Genomic DNA, 23,392 nt, shown 5'->3' on the forward strand with positions numbered 1-23,392 from the left:
AAAAAACAAACTTTTGTTGAGTTTTGATCCTGAGAAATAAGCTACTGGACCGTAGCCTTTTCTTGCTTTGATATGGCAAAAAAACTTTTTGCCTTTCTTCAAAATCAACTCTGGTGTGGTTTCCATTTTTTTCTTCTATTTTCTTCTTTGAAAGATTGACATGACTGAAGTAGAGGAGAGAGAAGAGAGAAAACTTTCGATGGAAGCTTTGAACAAGTTAAAGTGAATTGAGTCTTGGAAAATATGTCACTTTAACCAAGGAAATAATTAATTGAAATAAAATTTGAATTCTAGTAACCAAGACATAAAGTCACGTGTTAGGCTTTTGGTCACTTGAAGAGGATGCCTTGTGATCACCGAATGGGTTCCTTCAAGATTTTGGGCCACTTGTTTCTTACTACCTTTACAAGGTTTAGCCATTTGAAGTAAACAATAGATAATGGACTTAAACTTGTTTGGAGACCGAAACGGGCTTCTATTAATTGGCCCAATAGAAAATTAATTTTTTTCTGCACACTAACAACAACATCAAACAACCAATTGAAAATAATTTAAACACTTAATGATATTTTAATAATTTTCTAATTTACATTTGAATAATGTTTGATCATCATTTCAATTTTTCAAACTCAACAATTTCCACGAAGATTAACGAATTAAACAATTAATAATTAATTGATTATTCTAGTCAGACAATTAGAATATAGAATTTCAATAGCAAAAGGCATAAAACAGTGAATCAAATAACGCAAATAGTAAATGTGTGAGAAGAAAATATTAGAAGAGAGTTAAGATATCAGAGTTATTTAGATTTTCATATTTATCTACTTGATTGTGCAAAGATACAAATCATAGCAAACCCTAGGTAATTGAACCCAATTCCATGGTAATTCAACTTCTTCTGACCTAATCAACTGTCAATTTTTTGATCAATTAATTATGCTAAAAGGTTAAGTACGATCTCTGGTTTATAAGCCACATAATTCTTAAGAACCAAAAAGAAATCTGATTATATGTCACATATCAAATTAAATCCAGATAATTCAAGAGTTATGCGAAAAAATAGTCCAGCATAATTTGAATGATTTTAACTTTTTTCAAGATTCAAAGGAATTTAATTTAAATTAGGATTATTTTTCAATATACTCTAATCCTTAGGATGAAGAATGAAACTTAATTCTTGAATAGAAATCAGTGCATTAATCAAAGTAGAAGAACAATAGTATTAATCCATTACAATAAATAGTGCTCCTAATCTTAACAATGGGAGTTTAGTTGCTCATGGTACAGAAAAAATCCTAAAAGTGAAAACTGAAAAAGTGTGGGAGAAGAGCCAAAGAAAAGAGACCCCCCTCCCCGGCGCAGGGCTTCTAATATCTCCTTTTTATAGTGTATCCTAAAATATTCAAAACTTAAATTAAACCTAATCATATCTTTTCTTCTTTTCTATGTGATTTGAAAATAAAATAAAATAACTCTTGTTGCTGATTGAGTGACGGACGTAAGGATCACTCTATGATCGCTGCCGGCGCTAAATGCTGGATTGGTGGCGTTTAGCGCTACCCTTCCAGAGACCATACACGCATGTTCCAAGGCTCGGTGCTAAACACTGGGTATGTGGCATTTAGCGCCATAGTGGCAAAGAGGAATGAGAAGTTTCCTTGGTCCGGCACTAAACACCTATGATGTGGCGTTTAGTGCCAACATGGCAGAGGGAGATGTAAGGGCTTTAAGTTTGGCGCTAAATGTTGGGAGAGTGGCGTTTAGTGCCACAATGCCAGAGAGGGTTGTGAGAGCTCCTTTCTTACTTTTCTTCTCATGAATTATGCCCGATCTTCACCCGAACGCTACCAGAAATTAACAAAAGGCTAAAACAACTCAAAGTAGCATCCACTAGAGTATAATTCACTTAAATCCTCTAGAAAATCAACAAATCACTATTCAAATCATACAGAAAAGATACTTGTGATGCTCATGCATCGCAACACCAAACTTTATAATAACTTTTTCAATATTAAAAGTCTTGATAATGATTATTTAGATGTTAATGAATCAAAAGATGATTTTGAACAAATTTTTATAAATCGTTTATGATTCTATTTTGAATTTATAAATTTGTAAAAATGTAAATTTTCTAAAATTTGAACTAAAACACAATTTAAATTTCTATTCTTATTTGCTTTGATTTTTTTGATATTTTACAAATGAGGAATATTTTTTTTATTGACATTTATGTTTTAAAATTAATATAAAATAAATACAACTAACTATATAAGTAGTAAATCAAATCAAGTTTATTGGATTTACTAGTTATATACTGTATAATGGTAAATCAAATTAGTGATTTACATATTACACACTTCTCCAACAGTAAAATCGAACCAAATTAATTCGATTTATTACTCTTCGATTTAAGTAAAAGATGTTTAGAACAAGCATGTAAAGAAAATTGATTTAGAACATCTTTATAATTTTGAACTCCAAACCATTTTTGTGAATTACCCTATATATTAATATTATACATATATCAGTTAAAAATTGTTCATTTATGCTCAATATTCCTGTTTATTTGTCTGTGTATATCATATTTACGAAATGATACAAAGATGCATGAAAAGGGGTTAAATTATGTTTTAAAAACTTTTGAAAGAAAAAACAGATCTTAGAAATCTTATCAAGCTCTTTGCAAGGGTAGATTTGATTTTAACGATTATCTATGTAAGCGTAATTTTATTGGACTACCCGCGCTTTTAGACTAGTTATAATTGCGAAAGTTTTGTAGCAATTTCCAGGTCAACGGACCATTAAGAGACCAAATTATAACCATGAGGGGAGAAGCTAAACAAAAGGAAGCAAAACGTGTTTGTTTTCTGATTACAGAAGCAAAGCATGTTTCTATCATGGCAGTTTGAATCATGCTAGGAAACGATAACCCAATAGGCAGAAAGAGAATCATAAAATACAAAGTGAAACTTCATACAAGATCTCATTGATGGTGCAGAGCAGAACCAGAAGTCTTTTCATGAATCTGCTTCCCCTCCATCAGTTGCGGATGTTCCTTGCGATTTTGCTATCTCGATAACTTCTCCGGGTGGCGGGTGGTCAAACTTACAGGTCGCACCAAACTTGCAAGTGCCAGTTTTCATGTAATACGGACAGATGCTAACACCCTGTGAGGACATCATATGTTTATAGTACAAACATAATATACAGTTTTATGAAACACTTCAACAAGCACATTGTTACTGAGGCATGTTAAATGGATAATGCTGAGTAAAGTACCAAAATTACTCAAAAAATATTATGTTGCTAACAAAATTACCCATGAAAATAATGTCATTGAGAAAATCACTCAAAAGAAAAATGGGAATTTTTGTCCGTACAAAAGTATTCTTTAAGTAATCTTGGAATTTTTTCTTTCATGGATAATTTTGTCATGATATAACCTTTCATGGATATGTTTGGTATATTACTCAAATAATTCTTCTACAAGGACAATGCTCTGGAGCTGCCATTTGCTTTAGTTGGAGTTATTCACGTGCAATTCAAAACTCGGTATCAAGTTAAATAACTTCCAGTTGATTGAAACGACCTCCAAACTTAACTAACTATGGCAAACAATATAACTTGCACCATTTTGAGAATAAATAAAACAACTCATGTACTCGGGTATTAATGGAAAATGCAAATGACGGATGAATTTGTACCATGTATTCCAGGAAAATTATACCTCTCTCCTAGGTAATCCTGCGGGAGTGAGCTTAATGCTTGATGTTGCTGATCGGTCAAGAGGGTGATGGAACTTGCATCTTTCCCCGAATTTGCACTCACCAGTTTTCATATAGAACTATATGGTCAATTGTGAAATATAAACCATAAATCATTAGATGTATAAGGCTCAAAAACATGCAAGTTATGTTAAAATGATCAATGCAGCTAAGAAACAGCAATTTCAATTCCTTAACGTATTCTACAGTACTCTATCCATGTTATATGCTTTATGATAATATGAACTTCTTATCAATAAAATCAAGTTAAATAGAACAAACTTTTTTTCGCACTGGAAATTATTACATCAGTGTCAGAATCATTAATTAAATTCAATTCAATAAGAAAAAGTGGCCACTCAGTGGTATTTGAGTATATCAATTGTCCAAGCCTATCAAAGAAAGAGCTAAGGTGCAGAAGTAAATTGCACCACTGCCATCAATAAATACCAGGTTTAAAACCTTTTTGTTGCAATTTAGCTCAAATATCTGGGAAAAAAGTGAACCCGTGCAAACAGTAAAGTCATATCCAAACAGAGTAGTTGATAGGTGCTTTATACATTTATTACTCTCCTTTATATATATATATTGGTCTTTTCTATTGTGAAACACAACGATCTACACACCAGCAATATATTATTTTTCTCTCTCTTATCTAGTTACTCCAACATTTCTACTGAGTAACCATGAATCTTTAACAAGTAATAACATGCAAATGGCAGTAAAATTTTTACCTTTTATTTTATTTGTGTTTCTTATGAGAAAACTTTATTAAGATGGAGAGAAGAATAATACAAAATGAGGATAAGAGGCCTTCTACACAACAACAAAAATAAATGGAAAAATGTTTCTGTGAAGCTTAGCTTTCCAATCTCTAAACATGTTGAAACAAACTAGGCACTAATAGTTACACACAAGCCACAAATATACAAACTGACAGATGATATCTATTCAACTGAAAATTAAGGTAAGCGCTTACATCACATTCAATCTGTCCAGGACGCTGAGGATACATAATTTCTGCCACTCCAAGTTGAGACTGGAAAACAAGTCATATCCATGAGATGCATTAGCTTTCAGGTATTCTTTAACATAAAAATAATACAAGTGCAGGATAAATACAAAAAGAAACTAATAGTTTCCACAAATGAACACCATAAAATAAAAAGAACTGAATGTAGGTAACACCATCAAGACAAACCAACATGGATGATCTGAGGAAGAAGATATGCAAAGCTAGCATGAAATTGGAAGGTATGTTTCTAGTATTAGACAAGCTTAGATTCTCCCAAACACCTAATCCAATTCTTGCCTGAAACCTTTCAAAGTCACCGTCTCATACATATAGCCTCATCCTTCACTCCCATTGCTAAATGACTAAATCAGCAGAGTTGGTTACAAGTATGCTCTTTCCTTATGTCTATACCCTTATTTGCCCTTTCTTCTCTGCACTTAACGAGAGTCCATAAGAGAAGTCTTCTTACCAAAAGCAGAATCAAACCCAAGATTTTTAAATATAAAATTATATGTGAAGCAAGTTTTCCAATGTCTCAACGTATCTGAGGGGGAAATCACTATAAAAGGATCATGCCCTTTGCACCAAACAGAGGCTAAATGTCTAGTCCTATAACAATTAGCTTTATGATATATTAATCTAAAGGACCCTGATACAAACCAAGGGAAGTGTGACAATCAAATGGGACCCTCTACATGCAAATAACCGTTAAGCTGTAAATTGTAAGCGGGAGAGTGTGGGTATGTGACATACTGTCATGTGAGAGCTGCTATAGTGTTCTAGTTTGGGTGCTTTCATTGTCTGTTAGGCTGCGTTGTTTACAGAAGCAGGACATTAAGACGGCGACACAGAGACACAAAATCGTATTTGACAAAGGAGACATCGACAGAGACAACAATGTGTCTAGGGACACTGAATTAGTGTATTTTGTGTTCATCCTGACAGGAAGGACACGGGGACACTAACAAGGGACATAACTTATTTTTCATTTTTTCTTTCGTTATTCTTGTTAATTTTTTATAATTATATTTTTTTTTATTATATCTTTCATCTCAATTTTTTGAATGGAAAAAAAAATAATAAATTGGATTTTCATAATTTGTTCAAGTTTATCACCAAACAGAATACAAGAAAACAAAATTTTGTGTCTCTGTCCCTTATGTCTTGTTCTCGGTGCCTTGTCCTGTCCTATTCTCAGAAACAAACGCAGCCTTATTTCTAGATCTTTTCTCTTCTTTTATTCAGGTTAATATCTGTGGCAACTTATCAAACCCAAAATTTACTTGTCTTCATACGAGAAGAATAACCTACCATATTCATGATATGTATCAGAAGATCAACATTATGTCAGAAAGTTAACATTTGAGCTTGGGCAATTTTTCAAAAGGTGCTAAGAATTTAATATTTTGAGCAGTGATGCTTAAAGGAAGAGTAAGGGTATGGACAATGTATAATAAAGGATGTAAGCAAAACAATAAATGGATCCAGCAATATAACAAAGCAAAGATCATGACAATAAAAAATATTCAAAATATTTATTCCAGTAATATTTAATTCAAAATTTTCATCCAAACTGAAAGATGCACATTGCACAAATATCATACTACAGGAGCCTCAAGGATCCTACAATTGCAGTTATGGATGACCTATAATTAAAGTATCAATTACGGGAACTGAACCCTAGACCTATGAGTTAGTGAAAGTCATTCCTGTCATTTTAGACATGTCTGAATTTCCTGTTTAACAATGAAAGTAAAATTATAAAGACTTCATATCAAGAAGCATCCAAAATTACCAACCAAATTATTTTTTTTTAATTTTCTTGGATAACTCACTGATATACAGAGTTGTAGAAACTATAGAGGGATCAAACTCATAAGCCATACCATGGAGTTATAGGAAAGGGTGATAGAACGGAGGCTAAGACAACAGATGTAAGTAACAGAGAACCAATTTGATTTTATGTCAGGCAAATCCACCACTGAAGTTACATACCTGTTAAAAAGGATGATGGAGAGGTATCGTAATAATGGTCTTATGGAAGGTTTTGAAAAGGAAGAGAATAAAGATTGTATATATTCATACAATTAAAGACATATATGATGGGATTACAACTAGTGTGAAAACTCAAGATGGTGTGACAGAAGAATTTCCTATTAGAACAGGATTACACCGGGGATCATTCTTAAATCCATACTTTTTCACATTAGTCTTAGAAGTACTCACAGAACATATCAAAGAGTGTGCGCCATGGTACATGCTTTTTGCTGATGATATCATCCTTATGAGAGAGTCAAGTGAAGACCTAAATAAGAAATTGGATTTATGGAAAGAAGCTCTAGAAGTGTATAGTCTGAGTATAAGCCGTAGCAAGACAGAATATATGAAATGTAAGTTCGGCTGCTGAAGGAAAACCCTAATATAGAGGTGAAGATTGGAGAAAACATCTTACGAAAAAAAAGTTTTAAATATCTTGGGTGCATCATATAGGATAATTGAGAGATTGAACAGAATGTAAATCATAGGATCCAAGCAGATTGATCAAAATAACGGAGTACATCTAGTTTTATATATGACAAAAAAGTGCCTTTAAAACTTAAAGGTAAATTCTATTACACTACTATCAGACCAGCTATTCTTTATGGTACAGAGTGTTAGGCAGCCAAAGAGGAGTATGAACATAAGTTAAGTGTGGCAGAGATGAGGATGTTGAGATGAATGAGTAGTCATACACGATTGGATAGAATAAAAAATGAAGATATAAGAGAGAGAGAGAGTTAGAGTAGCACCTATGGTAGAAAAAATGGTAGAATCACGTCTCAAGTTGTTTGGACATGTGAAACGAAGACCAGCAAAACATCCAGTCATGAAAGTGGATGAGATGGAAGATGGACAAGAAGTGAAAGTCAGAAGAAGACCTAGAAAAACCATTCATAAAGTAATCAAACGAAATCTACATGTAAACGGTTTCTCCGTAGACATGATACATGATAGAGCTTAATAGCGCCGTTTGATCCATGTAGTTGACCCCACCTAGTGGGATAAGACTTTGTTGTTGTTGTTATTGTTGTATTCTTGGATAACTCACTGAAGTCCTGATTTTTTATAATAACAAGCAGCATCCCTAGCTCCCAACCATTTCCCGAAAGAATGCACAGGTTACATTTTTTGCAATATGAACTAGTCAATGAGAATAAGTGAAACAAAAACCCCACATTACCATTGGATTTGACAACCTTGGGTCATATGCTTGATAAATAGGTACAGAAGGATTTATAGATCCAATACTTAGATTAGCAGCCATAGACGTCACCATAGAAGAACCAAATGCAGCAACTGACGGATAAATTGCTGCAGAAAAAGTAAAGCCAGGTGAAATTATTGTTTGTCAAAGCTGAAAAGCATGACAACCAACATTGTATACATACCATTCCTGTCAGGATGGTTGTAGCGGCATGTAGCACCATACTTGCAACTGATTCATATGAATGAGTAAATTCAAGGACTCTAAATCCATCAAATACTTATATTTGAAATCAATACACAATAAAGTAACACTTACCTTCCAGTTTTCATGTAGAATGGGCAATCAACTTCCCCCTGTCAAAAGACATTTCTACGGTAAAAAACCAGGCTTTCGAAAACCATAAAGACTAATAATAAACAGCATCATGTGAATATCACTACTTTATAAAACATCAAAGATAAAAATAAAGAAAATTAGCTTACAAAGGTTCCAACCTAGCAAAAGTATGAGTTACACAGCCAGAAAACCAATTCATGCAGGCAAATTGAAAATCATGCTTTCTGCTACAATCATTCTTAGGTGTCACAGGAACAATGCTTCTCAACATGGATCAAAGCAGCATACAACAACAAAATAATCAAACAAAAAGCAAAACTCCACAAAAAATGGTAGTGGATGAATTGGTATATTCTTCCATTTTATTAGACAAAGACTAAACACACACAAAAAAATTATTAGAGTATTCATACCATTCTTACTGGAAGTCCTTTGCTATTATGCAATAGTGGAGATAAGAAAGATTGTGTATCTCCTGTTGCTCCCTCCCTTACGGAATTTTCTTGTGTTTGTTCAGCATTATAACTCAGTTCATCAGACGTCAGAATCTGGATGTCTTTCGGGTGATGGAATTTACACGTAGCACCAAATTTACATCTCCCAGTCTTCACATAGAACTACATGGATATAAAAGAAGAGGTGACCCAGAGATCTTAAATGATAGCTCATCTCATGTATATACAAGAAAAGTAACTTACCGCACAGAGGGGCTCTGATGGCCTCTCAGGTAAGGCAGAAATATCACCATTTTCAGAAGATCTTGGATGATTAAACTTGCACTTTGAACCAAACTTGCATCTCTGAGTTTTAATAAAGTACTGCAACATATTGGAACTCAATTAATCAGAAAGTATCCAACATATCAGAAGGAAAAAAAAGAAGAAAAAGAGTAATTGCAAATTCTACTTACTGGACAGTCTGGTTCTCCTATTCTCTCGGGAAGTGTTTCACTCGAAACAGTGTTTGAAATCTAAATCAGAAGTTAATCAATTATGTGTAGCATAAAAAATTAGTAATTCTACTTTGTATTGGAGAAATATAAATTTGAAAGGTGATCATATTTCAACTTTTGCAACTGAAAGCTAGTGCGGGAAGAGATAAATATAAAAAGACAAGAACAACAAAAAACACAAAATGCCGTATTTACTCCAGCAGAATAAACAATTGAAACAGAGTAACGTTAGCATGGAAAATAGGCAGGCCATGGATATTCGAAATACAATATTTCTCACCTATCCTGAACTTCAGGGGATGCTGTATGCTAATATAGAAACTTACGGACAGCTTAGTATAAAATCAAAGGAATACAAATAAAAATAAAAATAACAACTATGGAAATTAGATATCTGCCATAAACAACAATAACATAAAAGAATAGGAGTTCAAAACAGAAAAGGAACATCCAGTCTTTCCCCATGTGGACAATCCCATTAAAGAAATTTTATGCCACACCAAAAGAGGCTACTAAAACAAAATATACTATAAAGATAAATCCGCATTATCATAAAAAGGATCACTTTGATCGTTTTAGGCATCGCATCCCTCCGAAAGTATCAGAAGTTTGTCCAATATATATTACAATTTAAAAGAAATAGCTTACCAAACACAGCAAACTTATTAAGAATAAAAGTTATTCATAACATGACTGGATTCAATAGGTAGTTATATACGGGTCCCAGTGATGCAAGAAAGGGATGATATTTTAGATCAAGAAAGCCAGATTCAGGGATAAAGATGAAAATCATCACAGTACAAAATGAAGTAAGCTTCAAATTTCAGTCAAGCATGAAGCATCCAAAGTAAGAAGCGATAAAATATCTTCTGAAATATATTCCTCAAAATAACTAAACAGTTCACAAAAATATATAATTATCACATAACTTAGTATAGAAAAGAAGGGGATTTCTCCCATATGCCTATAAAATTCAAGGGTATCAATACCCTTGGGAATATTAAGAACTTCGCATGTTCAACTGATTCAAGTTGCTAAATATTTTCAATTAAATTTTTATTATTTTTCAAATAATTAAACTTGCTATGAAATTCACAAGCGTTGAATCTAAAAATAGTAAATACTAGCAATAACTTTATGAAATCAAGGGTAATTAAGGAAATCCACAAAAAAATAAGATTGAGTGGCATCAATTTTTTATGAGTGGAATCCCATTAAGAGGATAGATTCGATAGAAGATGGACCAGTGGTTACGGGCAAAGAAATACCTAAGAAAACTCAAGATGAAGTTACCAAGAGAGATTACAACAAAAACACACTCACTATAGACATGATATATGGTAGAGTGCAATGGTGTCATTTGGTCTATATAGCTAACTCCAACAAGTTGGATAAAGCTCTGTTGTTGTTGTTATTCACTATGTATTTTGACTTTCCAATTTGTATTAAAATATTAGCAAGACAAAAACCAGTTATGTTAGTCAAGTTTTTTGTTTCTCTCTCTGCCACTGTTCAACTCAAAGTTACAAATCTTCAATATGTTTCAACAATCAACCCCATCCACATTGTGGTGCCACATCACACCACTACAAGCTCGATGTCATTAGACTGGTGGTAATCATCTTTGCTAGATGAGTGCTGCTTTGCAGCATCTATCCTTCCATGCAGCACTTCGAGCACCAGCATCTCAGAACTTCCACCAAAATAATCTGACCATGCCCAACATCACTGTTTTAGACTTTGGTTTCTCCAGTATGATGGCTCTTAGGCTTGCTATTTCTCCAACATCTGTGTCGTTGGAATTGCAGAAGAATCAAGATTCCTGTTGTTGCAGCTCAATCCAAGCTTTAACATGCAATTCCAGAAACAAGTGTGTTTCATGTGATTTTCATTGAGCAGGCAAGGCCTGGCATCAGATCAGATGAACTGAATAATAACTCAAGTGATTTTGACTATCGTGTTACAACATAGCTTTTGGTTACTTCCTTTGACTTTAATCCTATTCCCAGGACTGCAATGGCTTTTTCCCATTCTAGGTAACAATGAGCCATGATTGTGCAGTTGAGGCTAGCTCTCTAACAGCGCTTGCAAAGTGGTTCATTGCTGCTTAACAACTGTCTGATTAGCTTCCAAAGGCTCCACACAAATGTATAGGATGGAACATGGTGTTACCTTTGCCTCAAACCTAATATCGCCTCTATCCATCTCGTTCTCTCCTAACCAATCATCAGGCACTGCCAGTGTGTACATTCTTAAAGTTTTAAATAAGGAGTATAATCTATAATATCTATATCATACCTTAGCATACATCATATAATATCTCTTAGGATGATTTTGATATTTATCATTATTGTCTGAGTATGTCCTTATAAGTATTAGAGTTTTCTATTATCATAAATAGGGACTAGTATTTCTCTCTTGTAATACACAACATATTACACAATTTATTCAGAGTAATATAATGATATAATTTCAGTCTATCTCTTCCTCTCCTACCAAAAACCCTCAATCTCAACATTTAACATTAAAGACATGCAAAGTATCTGTAGAAGGTTACATCGTGCAACCAATTGGATTTGTTGCTCATGACCAATATTGACAAACTTGCTCCTTGTGTTCTCTTTTAAGTTTGAAATAGTATCCAATTCCAATGTTCTCTATCAACTATCAAGGACAATTTCTAGAGGCCCACAATTGGTTTCCTATAGCTAACATACCTCATTACATCAGTTCCATTTGAACTTAAATCAAACAGAACATATAATCCCAATTTCCCTTCTGCAGAGTGGGACCAGAACAATGAAGTCCTGACTAATTGGCTACGGAAGTTCCAATACCATCACCAACAATCTCATATGAATGTTTAGCACAATTAGTTTTATTTAGTACAAAATATCTCTGTATACAATGTTGGGCACTGACTTACATAGAAATCAGGGGTTTATATAAATATATACACACACACACATAAACATTAAGAAACATGCTTGTTTTGGTTAGTCAGTATAAAGTAATACATACTTGTTCAAACGAGTATATAGTATACAGCTATATTGTTCCATATATGCTCAAGTCTATAATTTTCGTTAAATAAGTCTGGGAATAGCGAGATACATGTCAGTTTGCAATATAACCAATAGTAAATGTAGTATACAATACTATAGTTTTAATAATAATAATAATAATAATAATAATAATAATAATAATAATAATAAATACAAAAACAGTCACCTCTTTCCAATCTGGTATTCCACCGTCAGGAACCCAAATAGGATGGTCAAACTTGCAGCTATCTCCAAATTTACAGGTTCTTGTAAGCATATAGTGGGCACAATCCTTCTCTCCTGGTCTCTGGGGATATATAGGCAAATTGCTTCCACTTTCATATCTAGGGCGCTTAGCTAGTGAGTTTGTAGAATACCAAGCTTCGCTTTGCCCAACTGTGTTTGGGATACCCAAAATGGTTGGATAGTAGAGTGCTATAGTAGATAATAGACAAGTATATAGAATAAAAAAAAGCAAATATATGATGTTATCTTATAAGTTTGACTAAGAAAATAATTTAGGGATAGAAAGAATATATCGTGTGTTAGAAAAAGGAGATACCTATTGTTCAATGAAACAGTATAGAAGCTTTAAATTATACACTTATAAGAGTATATATCAAAATAATAGCAATACAAATTACACAAACATATCATATTAAGAAAATATGTTATATGTGAAATAGTAAAACTATGCACTCTTTTAGGTCAAAATGTCAAATATTTTTTTTGTAGCAATTATCGTCGTTGCTGCTCAAATCAGCCATCAAACATACACTGCACATGTTTTCTAGTTACAAACAATTAAATTTGACAAGCAAGCTATGCTTCCTAACTAGTATATTCTGATGGTACAAAGGAACATTCAAGAATTATTACATAAAACTGGTGTTAACTGCCAAGATCAATGAAAAGACAGTAGGATGTTGTTATTTGCATCCTTGTTGCTATTCACTATACATCTTCAACATAAACATTTAGTAAGCTTGCTAGGAACCTGCAAACTACCAACATTTACCTTGAGAATTACAAGTAAAACAAAGCTAATATGGTAAACTCATCAGCAATCAATTCATTATCAGTTGTGACGCTACTCAAAACCCACAAATCAGACCCCACAAAGATGCTAACCGTAACCCATCTCAATCATATTCTAAAGCAAGATTTTAGTATTTCATGGGATTTCAATCACTCACAAGCTACTTTCTCCTTTTTAATTAAATGTGCACTTTTGAAATACTTTCCTTCCCTTTTTCTAGTCCTATCCCTTATTAATAAACTCCAATCATCCTCAATAACAGGGTCAAGCCACCAAAACAGGGTAAGTGTGTAAAGTAAATAATAATTTTGTAAATCGCATTGTTACTCTTGTAACCCTAATTAATCAAAAAACAGAAAGAAGTTCAATTCACAAAGCAAATAGAAGGCTCCGAAACATCTCATCAGAACAAAGGGAAAAAAAGTGAAATCAAAGTAAGAGAGAATCTTGAAGAAGCTCAAGAAGAGGGTAATTACATTCAGAAGAGCGTTTCAGTTCGAGCGCGGGGGAGCCACCATTTGCGGCAGCGGCAGCGGCAGCGATGGCAGCAGGCCAAGAAGAGGCTTGAAGCAAGTGGGATGCGGAGGAAGAGTTAGGTCCGGCGGTGACGGAAGAAACTCTGGAGACAACCCCTGGCGGCCCAATGTCGGCGTCGGTAGCAGTAGTGGCGGCGGAGGAGGTGAAGCGGAGCGCTGCATCGCGGCGGTGGGAGAGGAACATGGCATTTGGAACTCTGTAGTTGGTAGGGCTGTAAGTGTGTACATGTGATTTTGATTTTCCATTTTTTAACATTTTCAGGGAGCCATACAAAAAATAATAATAAATATATAAATATTTTATAAAGAAATAAAGAATGCAAGCTTAAACGCGATAACAATGCTGCTTTCTATTCCAACGGTTAAACACTGAAAATAGAAATGAGTGTAGCGAGTGTGATTGAAGTGTTCCGTAGAGAACCCACCTAGCGAGATAAAACAATCAAACCTCCAATTAATATATAATTTAAATAAATTTAGATTTCAGAGTTAATTAACATGTTATTAAGAAAGCTGATATAGCAGCCAAAAGAGCTATAGTTCAAGCGGCATATTTTTGTATGGGTTGATGTTCAAATTCGTTTCTGAAAGATCACGCGATTTTCATTTTTGTCCCTGAATATTTTTTTAATCAAATTAGTCCCTGAAAGATAAATTGTTAGTCAAATTAATTCTTTTGTCAATTGAATGATGACGTGTCACGTTAAGTGCCACGTGGCATGATAACGTGACACGCCACGTGGCAGGTCAGTAACATGTGGCACGTCACGTGACAGGTCTGCGACACGTGGCATGTGTCACTTGATATATAAAAAAGTTTTCTATTAGTCAAAATAGTCCTTGAAAATCCAAACGTAAGTCATTTTCATCCTTCAAATTTTAAAAATTAGTCAAACTAGTCTTTATATAGTTTTTTTATAATATTAAATCTATAATATTTTTTTATACTACTAATTTTAATAATATTTTNTTTGTATTTTAAAATTTTACAATTTCAAATTGTAATTTTTATGTAATTTTTTTTATTTAAATGAGTTAATCAAGTTATTGTTGATTATATATTTAAAAATTTAATATTTTAAATTTTACTAAATAATATAGTAATTATTTTAAATCTTTTAAATTTTTTAAAATTATAATTTTTATTATTATTTAATTTATATAGTAAAACTCAATAATTAAAAAACTAGTTTATCACTACCAGTTTATATAGGAATTGAAGTTTATGGAATCATTTTTTGAATTTTAATATTCTAATATAATTTTTTAAATATTTCATTTAAAACACAAGGAATTTTATTTTAATACGAAGTATAGCTATTTATATAATGTACTAGTGCGGAGTAGCCTGTGTTATGCATAGGTATAATGTTTCCTATTTCATTTTATCTCATTTGTGAAATTAAAAAAATATATATAATCTATCTCAAACATATGAAACACACAAAAATTTATTATGATGTTTGCACGTATTACGCTTAAGAAGCAATTTATTTATAATAATAATAATTAACCAACAAATGTTCAATATTTTGTAAAGTTTGAAATTGAAGCAAAATTTGTGGATCTTCTTGAATTTTGACTCTAGTATCACTAACATTACCTCCTATATATAAGTAATACCGTAATGAAAAAAAAAAGATGTAGTAAAAAAAAATAGTGGTATAACTTTGATTAGGTTAATATACATAATTTTGATTTTGAGCATAAAATTTTGTTTAAGTTAATAAATACATATATTTTAATTTTGAGTATATATATATATATTCCAGCAAAATGTAGTAATGTAACAAAAAAGGTTTTAGAATAGAAAAGAATAAGAGAGATTTTGAGAAGAATTAAAAGAGAGAGATAATTTTATGAAGAAAAAATAAAAAAATATATATATATAAGGACTAGTTTGATTAATTTTTAAAATTTCAAGGATGAAAATGACTTACGTATGGACTTTTAAAGACTATTTTAATTAATAGAAAACTTTTTATATGTCAAGTGACACGTGGCATGCCACGTGTTACTGACCTGCCACGTGGCGTGTCACGTCATCATGCCACGTGGCACTTAACGTGACACGTCATCATCCAATTGACGGAATGACTAATTTGACTAACAGTTTATTTTTCAGGGACTAATTTGATTAAAAAACTATTTGGAGACGAAAATGAAGATCGCGTGATCTTTTAGGAACGAATTTGAACATTAACCCCTTTTTTTATACTCATTTAAAGGTCGTAGATTATAGTTTCACTTTTAATCTTAGAAAAGAAAATTATAAGAGTTTAATTTCAGTCTAATTTATAATAGAATATTTTTAATGTTGTGATGCGTGAGCATCTTATACACTTTTTTTAGTTATTTTTATATTACCCTTTTTTTAGTCATTTTCATATTGTTTTTAGTTAGATTTTACCAAGTTTTATTATATTTTAGTGTAAAATTCACATTTGGATGCTATTTTGAGTTTTTTTATATTTTTATGGTTTTAGGTGAAATTCGGAGCAATTTAAAGAAGGATGGAGTAAGAAAGAAAAATGCTGACAGCCTCCCTGGGTGCTGAACGCCTAACCTGGCGTTCAACACCAACAAGGGAGCAAGGAACCAGAAAGCACTCCCCTTTTTTGGCGTTCAACACCCAATCCTGGCGCTGAACGCCAGCAAGCAGCTCGTTTCGCATGCTATTGGGCCTCCAAAGTGGATTTAGCACCTATTAGGTTTATCTTATCTTATCTTATCTTTGTAATTTTTATTTTAAAATAATATATTTTAAATTTAGCATTTATTTTTAGATTAGTATTTAAAGGAGGAGATCACTCATGTTTATCATCTGCCTCATCTTTACCATTCGTACATTCTCCATTGTTTTCTGTAAAGCTCGTTTTTAATCTAATGAAACTGGGTGAAATAGAAGTATGACCATTTTTCTACATGAGTTCTAGTGATACTCTGACCAATGTCGCCTGAACTACAGCTTGAGAACACACCTCCTAGACGGCTAATCCACAACCTGTTAGGGCCTTTGTGGTATAAACTAGTTTTCTGAACTTTATCCTCTCATTCGAATTGAATGACCACTGACCATGGCATTTGATGAGGATCAGAGGAGATTAAATTGCTAAGGAATTACGGTTTAATCACTTACAGTTTGGCATAGAATGAATCTTTCATTGTTAAAATAGTTAGTAAAAAGTTTTAATTCAGAAAGATAAACATCTTCGAGACCTTAACTGTTTTTCTTATATTGATTTTACACCAATTCTTTATTGCTTTCTTTATTATCTTATTCTATGCATTTTCAATAACAACCATCTTTTACTGTCTGCCTAACTAAGTCCAGCAATATAACTATTGCTTGCTCAGTCTGACAATCCTCGTGGGATCGACCCTCACTTACCTGAGGAATTATTTAGATGACCCGGTACACTTGTCGGTAAAGTTGTGCGAGATCTAATTTCGCGCACCAAATCTCCATGTTGCCCTCTAGGTGTCCGCTCAAACCTCCCTAGCTCACCGGCGATGATCAGGGACGTCCCAGAGAAGGTGAAGAACGTCCCTAGGCTGACTGGCAGTACGTTAGATGTCACTCGGTAAACCTAACAGTCTAGGGTCATCAAGCACCTCCTGGCCTGACAGATGTCTAACGCGGCAAGCCTGCCAGAACCAGGCCCAGTACTCCTATGTAGGCTGTAGTCTGTGAACGGCTGAATAGAGATCTAATGGCCATCCTGAAATCGAACCCTCCAGCCATCATACCACTGCTCATGAAGAGTAGATCACCAAACATCCTTGCCCCGTTCTGTGGTGGTCAGGAACCCGTTGACATTGACCAGGGCCCTAGGCACTGGCTGTTCGCCACCAAATTGACATTTCACCCAATCAACACGGTGAAACTCAACAATGTTGAAATAGACGAGGGAAACAATAGACATCCATATCCCTACTCGGCCTCCTCCTTCCGCCAATTTGGGCACAGGGCTTGCAGTGCAAGGTCGTCGTACGACATCCACATAAACTACAACATAAGATGTAATATAATCATCGGCAATAGTTACTTACACCGGATACGTAATTTATTTAGTTGTAACAAAATAAAAGAATTCTGCTTACCTCATTAACTGTAACCGATCCAACGCTAGCCGCAATCGGATGACTCTTTGTTTGTGCTTCTAGCTTAGCGGTATCGGGCATATGCCAGACCCGGTCCCGAAGCCATGTCAGCTTGATGGAGAAAGATTCTTTATTCTGCGCACATTGCTGCTGACCATGAGGAGGCCTGGAACCAAGTAGCTGCTCCACCCAATCTCAAGTTGAGTGCTCGTACCATGTCTGAAAATCACGGAAGCACCCACCTACTGCAAGTTTGGATAATAATATTACTTTTATTATTATCCTTATCAAGTTCGATATCCACCGATATAAGTAAATATATGCATTCTTTCATGAGTTTAGAGTTGCTAATGCTCTATCATATACATTTTATCATTAAGTTACTAATATTATTTATATTAGTAACTCACATATATTTCTCCACATATATATTATTACTTATGTTTTAATATATTTACCTTAGTAATTATCCGTTTAAGATATTTATAACTTGAATCACTGACTCAGCAGTTTTATAAAGTGACACCCAACCTCCCCTACGTGTCACTAAATCACTTAAATCATCATCATCACTTCTCATTTTCTCTTTTTGACTGAACTTTGTATATGTGAGTGTCACTAAATCACTTAAACATCATTATCACTTCTCATTCTCTCTCTCTGTCATTCTCTCTCTCTTTGTGTACTCTCTTTCTCTCTCTTACACACACATAAAGAGAAAGAGAGTCACACAGACACACACATAGAGAGAGAGAGAGAGTCACCATGGCCAACCCGGTCGATGTAACACCCTACCACACAGAGCTTTATACTTAAGTTCGTAAATCAGAGGTTGTGGAGTATTACGACCTCTAAAAGTAAAATACATACATATATAACAAGGATAATATAGTTAGGAGCCTTGAAAGAAAAGATTATGATCAAAACAAAATTGAGGTTGCATCGCTCATGAAAAACGAAAAGACAAAGCATATACAGAAAACTAAAAGATAAATATATATAGAGTTCCAACAGGTAAGTATAATCAAGCTTTAGACTCGACCTGCGAAACCAAGGCCGGCTAGAATATATATCTATACAAACCCACAATAAACCAAAAACATAACTATAAATTTTTTTTTCTATGAGTCAACGTTTAGAAGGGACAAAATACAAGTTATACATCAGTGGAGAGTATCTATACATATATATACTAAGTATAAAACATAAATATGTCCAAAAAAATTGTTCTTCGCTTGCAGAAGAGTCTCCAACAATGCTTAATAAGGTGTCTTACGTCCTGCATCTAAAAAATAACAGAATATATATGGAATGAGAATCGAGACTTCTCAACATGGTAAAGAGGCCCACATAGATAATAAATAATGTTCCAAAAAGCCAGAGGCATTCTAAAACTCCAATAACCCATATTAAAATCCTAGAGTTTTCACTAAACCAAAATAGGATAACTATATATAAGGAATCTAATCTAACCTTTCACCTCCTATCCTCTGCAAACCTTTAATTCACCACGTGAAACATCCCTCAGCATCTCCTCCACTAGCATGAGGAATCTGTCAAAAAACAAACACAAACAAGACAAACAAAGAAAACACAAATATAGAAATAGATATGGCAAATAGATAAAATAAGCAATTAGTTACAGATAAGCAAGTAGACAAGCCAAAAAAAATGCATACTCAAACAAATCATACAAATGCACATAATGCATGTCTGTCCTACTGGCCATGAGCTCACGTATCGATTATTTTGCCAGAATCTAACACACTCGATAGTTAACCTGGATATCATCTCCCTTACATGCATCCACACTCTTGGGGTATAGTGCCAGTCACACATTTGGGATATAGTGCCCGCTGTATTTTTTGAGATAAAGTGTTCCCACACTCTTGGGATACAGTGTCCGTCACATTCTTGGAATATAGTGCTCATCACATTTCCTAGAGTCAAGTGTAACACCCTCACTAACAGAATATCACGCTTCCAGCTATGCCACTCTAATAGTGAGAATATTACGACAACTTCCATACATTTAATAATAAAATATGAGCCTTTGACTCGGAATCGGATCGCTGTTTTCTTTGAAAAACCAAAAGTTCTTTTTATTTGAAAATAAATATGCATATACATATATATAAAAATTCTTATACAAGTAACTTATAAATTTATATACAAAACATATCATTACAACTCTTATCCTCCTTACACACATAATAATAAAGGTAAGGAAAAACTATAACTATATATATGCAATAATATAAACATAATCAAGCGCACAGAAAAACTCATTAAACTCTTCATCCGCGAACTTTCTCTCTCTTCCTCCGTGGGTTAAAGTTGACAGCAGCGGCGAGCTGGACAGTAGCGACGGGTTAGTCGACGGTAGCTCCTTCTCTTTTTTTCCTTTTCCTCCCTTGGTTCTCTATTCTCCTGTGGTTGTGTGTGTGTGTTTATGTGGAGTTTGTGTGCGAAGAGGGGGTATGGGAAGGGGGTGGCGACGTGAAGGGAAAAAAGGGGTGAGTGTATTGTGTAATTAGGGTAAGGGTTTTTGAATTAAAAAGGGATAAGGGTAGCATAGTAATTTAAATAAAAGTTAAAGGGTATAGTAATAATTTAAAACCAAAATAAATATAAAATAATTATTTTTGAGATATCATTTTATTATCAACTTGCAAAACATTTTCCAATAAATACTAATTCAATAGAAATGGAAGATAATCAAATGGATTTTTTCTTTAAAATCATAAATAATTATCATAATCAAATTTCTAAAATTTCGAGGTTGATGCATGAGCATCTTTCCCTTATTTTCTATTCATTTTAAGTTAGAATTTTTTAAGTTTAAGTACATTTTAGTGTTAAAATCCTCCTTAGATGCTACTTTGAGTTGTTTTGGTATTTTTATTATTTCAGGTGAAGTTCAGATCGGTTTGGCAGAGTTCGTATACAAGAAGAGAATAAGAATTGAAAGCTACCAAGCTGGTGCTAAACGCGAACCTGGGCGTTTAGCACCAGCAACCCTGAACGCATGGAAGCCTTCTGCCCATTGGGGCACTAAATGCCAAGCCTAGCGTTTAGTGCCAAGAACCAAAAGCGACGGGGAAGCTTTTTGCCCATAAGGGCGCTAAACGCTGGTTTCAATAATTCTCAAGGTGGTTTCAATCAGAATAATTTCAACAACCATCAATTTCATGTCTCTCGGTCACAACAAGCACCCCCTCAGTCTCAGAATACTCCTAACTTAGCCTCTATAGTTGCATAACTCTCCAAGAACCAATAAAATTTTATGCAGAAAACCAAAGCTTCACTTCGAAACTTGGAGATACAAGTGGATCAATTGAGTAAGAAAATACCTAAGAGACCTCCTAACACTCTTCCTAGTGACACAGTGATTAATCCAAGGGAAGAGTGTAAGGTCATCACATTGAAAAGTGAGAAGCTCCAAAAGGAGACAAAGGATTAGCAATTCTCACAGTTCTTGGAGGTTTTTAGAAGTTGTAAATCAATATTATTTTTGCTGAGGTTCTGGAGAAAATGCCTTCCTACATTAAGTTCATAAAAAGCTTGCTCTCTAAGAAGAAGACATTTAAGGGAGATGAGACAGTGGTCTTGACCAAAGAACATAGTGTAATAATTCAGAGCAAGTTGCCAAGTAAGATGTCAGATCCAGGGAGCTTTTAGATTCCATGCATTATTGGGAGTATCACCTTTGACAAAGTCCTATGTGATCTTGGTGCAAGCATTAATTTAATGCCCTTATCTTTGATGAAGAAGCTGGAAATTCAAGAGACACAACCAACAAGGATAGCACTTCGAATGGCAGACAAATCTCTGAAACTGGCACATGAAATAGTGTAGAATGTCTTGGTCAAAGTTGGAGAACTTTTCTTCCCTGCAGATTTTGTAATCCTTGACATGGGAGAGGATGAGAATGACTCTATCATCCTAGGAAGATCATTCCTGGCAACTAGGAGAACTCTAATTGATATGGAGCAAGGTGAATTGGTTTTGAGGATGCATGAAGATTACTTAGTATTCAAGGCCTTTAGACCCTTACATCACTTTGATGAAGGAGGCTCTAATCCAAGTCTCCAAGTATCCCTGACTGAAGTAGAGCAGAGTTCATAGCTCAAACCTCCTTTGGTGGGAACTAATACAATTCAACCTAACATTAAACCTAAATTTGGTGTTGGCTGTTCATCATCCACTAAGGAGGGAGGAGGTCCCAAGAAGAAGGTACCCAAAGGATGGAGGAACAAGAAGATCCCTATTGAAGATTTCTCACCAGGAATGAAAGTGGTATCCACTAGAAGCCTAATCATGCCTCACACAGTGAACGGGATTCTCTCTATTGAGCATATAGAGTTAATCCATGAGAACATAGGAAAAAAGTTCACAGTGAGGGGTGAGGATTTAAGCCCTTTTGACCACCCTCCTTTCTAGCAGAGCTGACCGTCAAGATAGTGACAGTAAAGAAGCGCTTGTTGAGAAGCAACCCAACTCTTAGTATCCTTTGGTTCTTCTTTCAGTTTAATTCTCATTTATTTTTTATTTATAATTTTTCTTGGTATAATTTTATTTGTGGCCATGCAAAGTGCTTAGAACAGGAACAAGAGGAACCTTGAGGAGAATAGAGCACCTTGGAGAGTATTCCACTCGAAGTGCTCTGGCACTAAACGCCAGGCTAGGCATTTAGCGCCTGAAATGGCAATAAGAGTGTTGGCATGAAACGCCAGGAGGGCATTTATCGCCTTGGAAGGGATGAAAAAACTAGCGTTAAATGCTAAGTATGCATTTAACGCCCATAAGGGGGCTCAAATCTCAAGACTTACCCACACCTCATCGGGCGCAAAATCCCAGTTAGCGCTAGACCTCATCTTTAAAAAAAAAATGAAAGAGATCCAAGTCTGGCGTTAAACACCAAGGGTGGTGTTTAACGCCTTAGAGGGCATGAATAGTGCCACGTCGGGGCGCTAAACGCTGGAGCTGGCGTTTAGCGCTAGCAGCGCGAGTTTCAAAATTTTTAAAGAAGGCTTCACTGTAACCCACGGTCACTTCCCTTCCCCCTTTCCCTTTGACCATTCAACTCAACACCTTCTCTCCCCATTAACCATTTTTTCATCCACATTCATCCCATATACAACACCTCCTATCAACCTATCATCTCCCATCAATCTTTCCAAATCCATCTTCCCCGTATTTTCACCAACCCCCCATTTTAACTGTAACCTACCCCCACCTGCTCCCTATATATACCCTAACATTTCACTCTTTTTACCACACCATTTCCTCTAACTTACTTGTATCCATTCCTTTCTTCTTGATCCCTTCACAACCGTGGCCTCCCCCTTT

General features: G+C 34.5%; 1 protein-coding gene across 2 annotated transcripts; it reads right to left on the bottom strand.

Moving 5' to 3' along the window:
* Window positions 1-2,791: 2,791 nt before the first annotated feature.
* Window positions 2,792-14,277, bottom strand: LOC107462788 (zinc finger CCCH domain-containing protein 37). Of its 2 annotated transcripts, none has more exons than XM_016081444.3 (11): window positions 13,877-14,277; window positions 12,549-12,796; window positions 9,276-9,335; window positions 9,064-9,183; window positions 8,779-8,982; window positions 8,345-8,382; window positions 8,211-8,257; window positions 8,003-8,133; window positions 4,747-4,806; window positions 3,731-3,847; window positions 2,792-3,170 (listed from the first exon to the last, which is right to left on the bottom strand). In XM_016081444.3, exons 1-11 carry the CDS (start codon window positions 14,190-14,192, stop codon window positions 3,021-3,023), a joined length of 1,491 nt encoding a protein of 496 aa, XP_015936930.1. In that variant the 5' UTR covers window positions 14,193-14,277; the 3' UTR covers window positions 2,792-3,020. The 2 variants fall into 2 exon arrangements, with proteins under 2 accessions (XP_015936930.1, XP_015936931.1); XM_016081445.3 differs by having other exon boundaries at window positions 12,549-12,757; window positions 13,877-14,273.
* Window positions 14,278-23,392: the final 9,115 nt, after the last annotated feature.

Source organism: Arachis duranensis, chromosome 8 (genome assembly GCF_000817695.3).
Source record: "Arachis duranensis cultivar V14167 chromosome 8, aradu.V14167.gnm2.J7QH, whole genome shotgun sequence".
Classification (NCBI taxonomy): domain Eukaryota; kingdom Viridiplantae; phylum Streptophyta; class Magnoliopsida; order Fabales; family Fabaceae; genus Arachis; species Arachis duranensis.

Coding starts and splice junctions, on each gene's coding strand:
- LOC107462788 (XM_016081444.3), bottom strand. CDS start 14,192: ATGTTAAAAAATGGAAAATCAAAATCACATGTACACACTTACAGCCCT. Junction 8,983..9,063: donor CATCAGAGCCCCTCTGTGCG/GTAAGTTACTTT, acceptor ATATCCATGTAG/TTCTATGTGAAGACTGGGAG. Junction 4,807..8,002: donor CAAGGTTGTCAAATCCAATG/GTAATGTGGGGT, acceptor CTTGTTTTCCAG/TCTCAACTTGGAGTGGCAGA.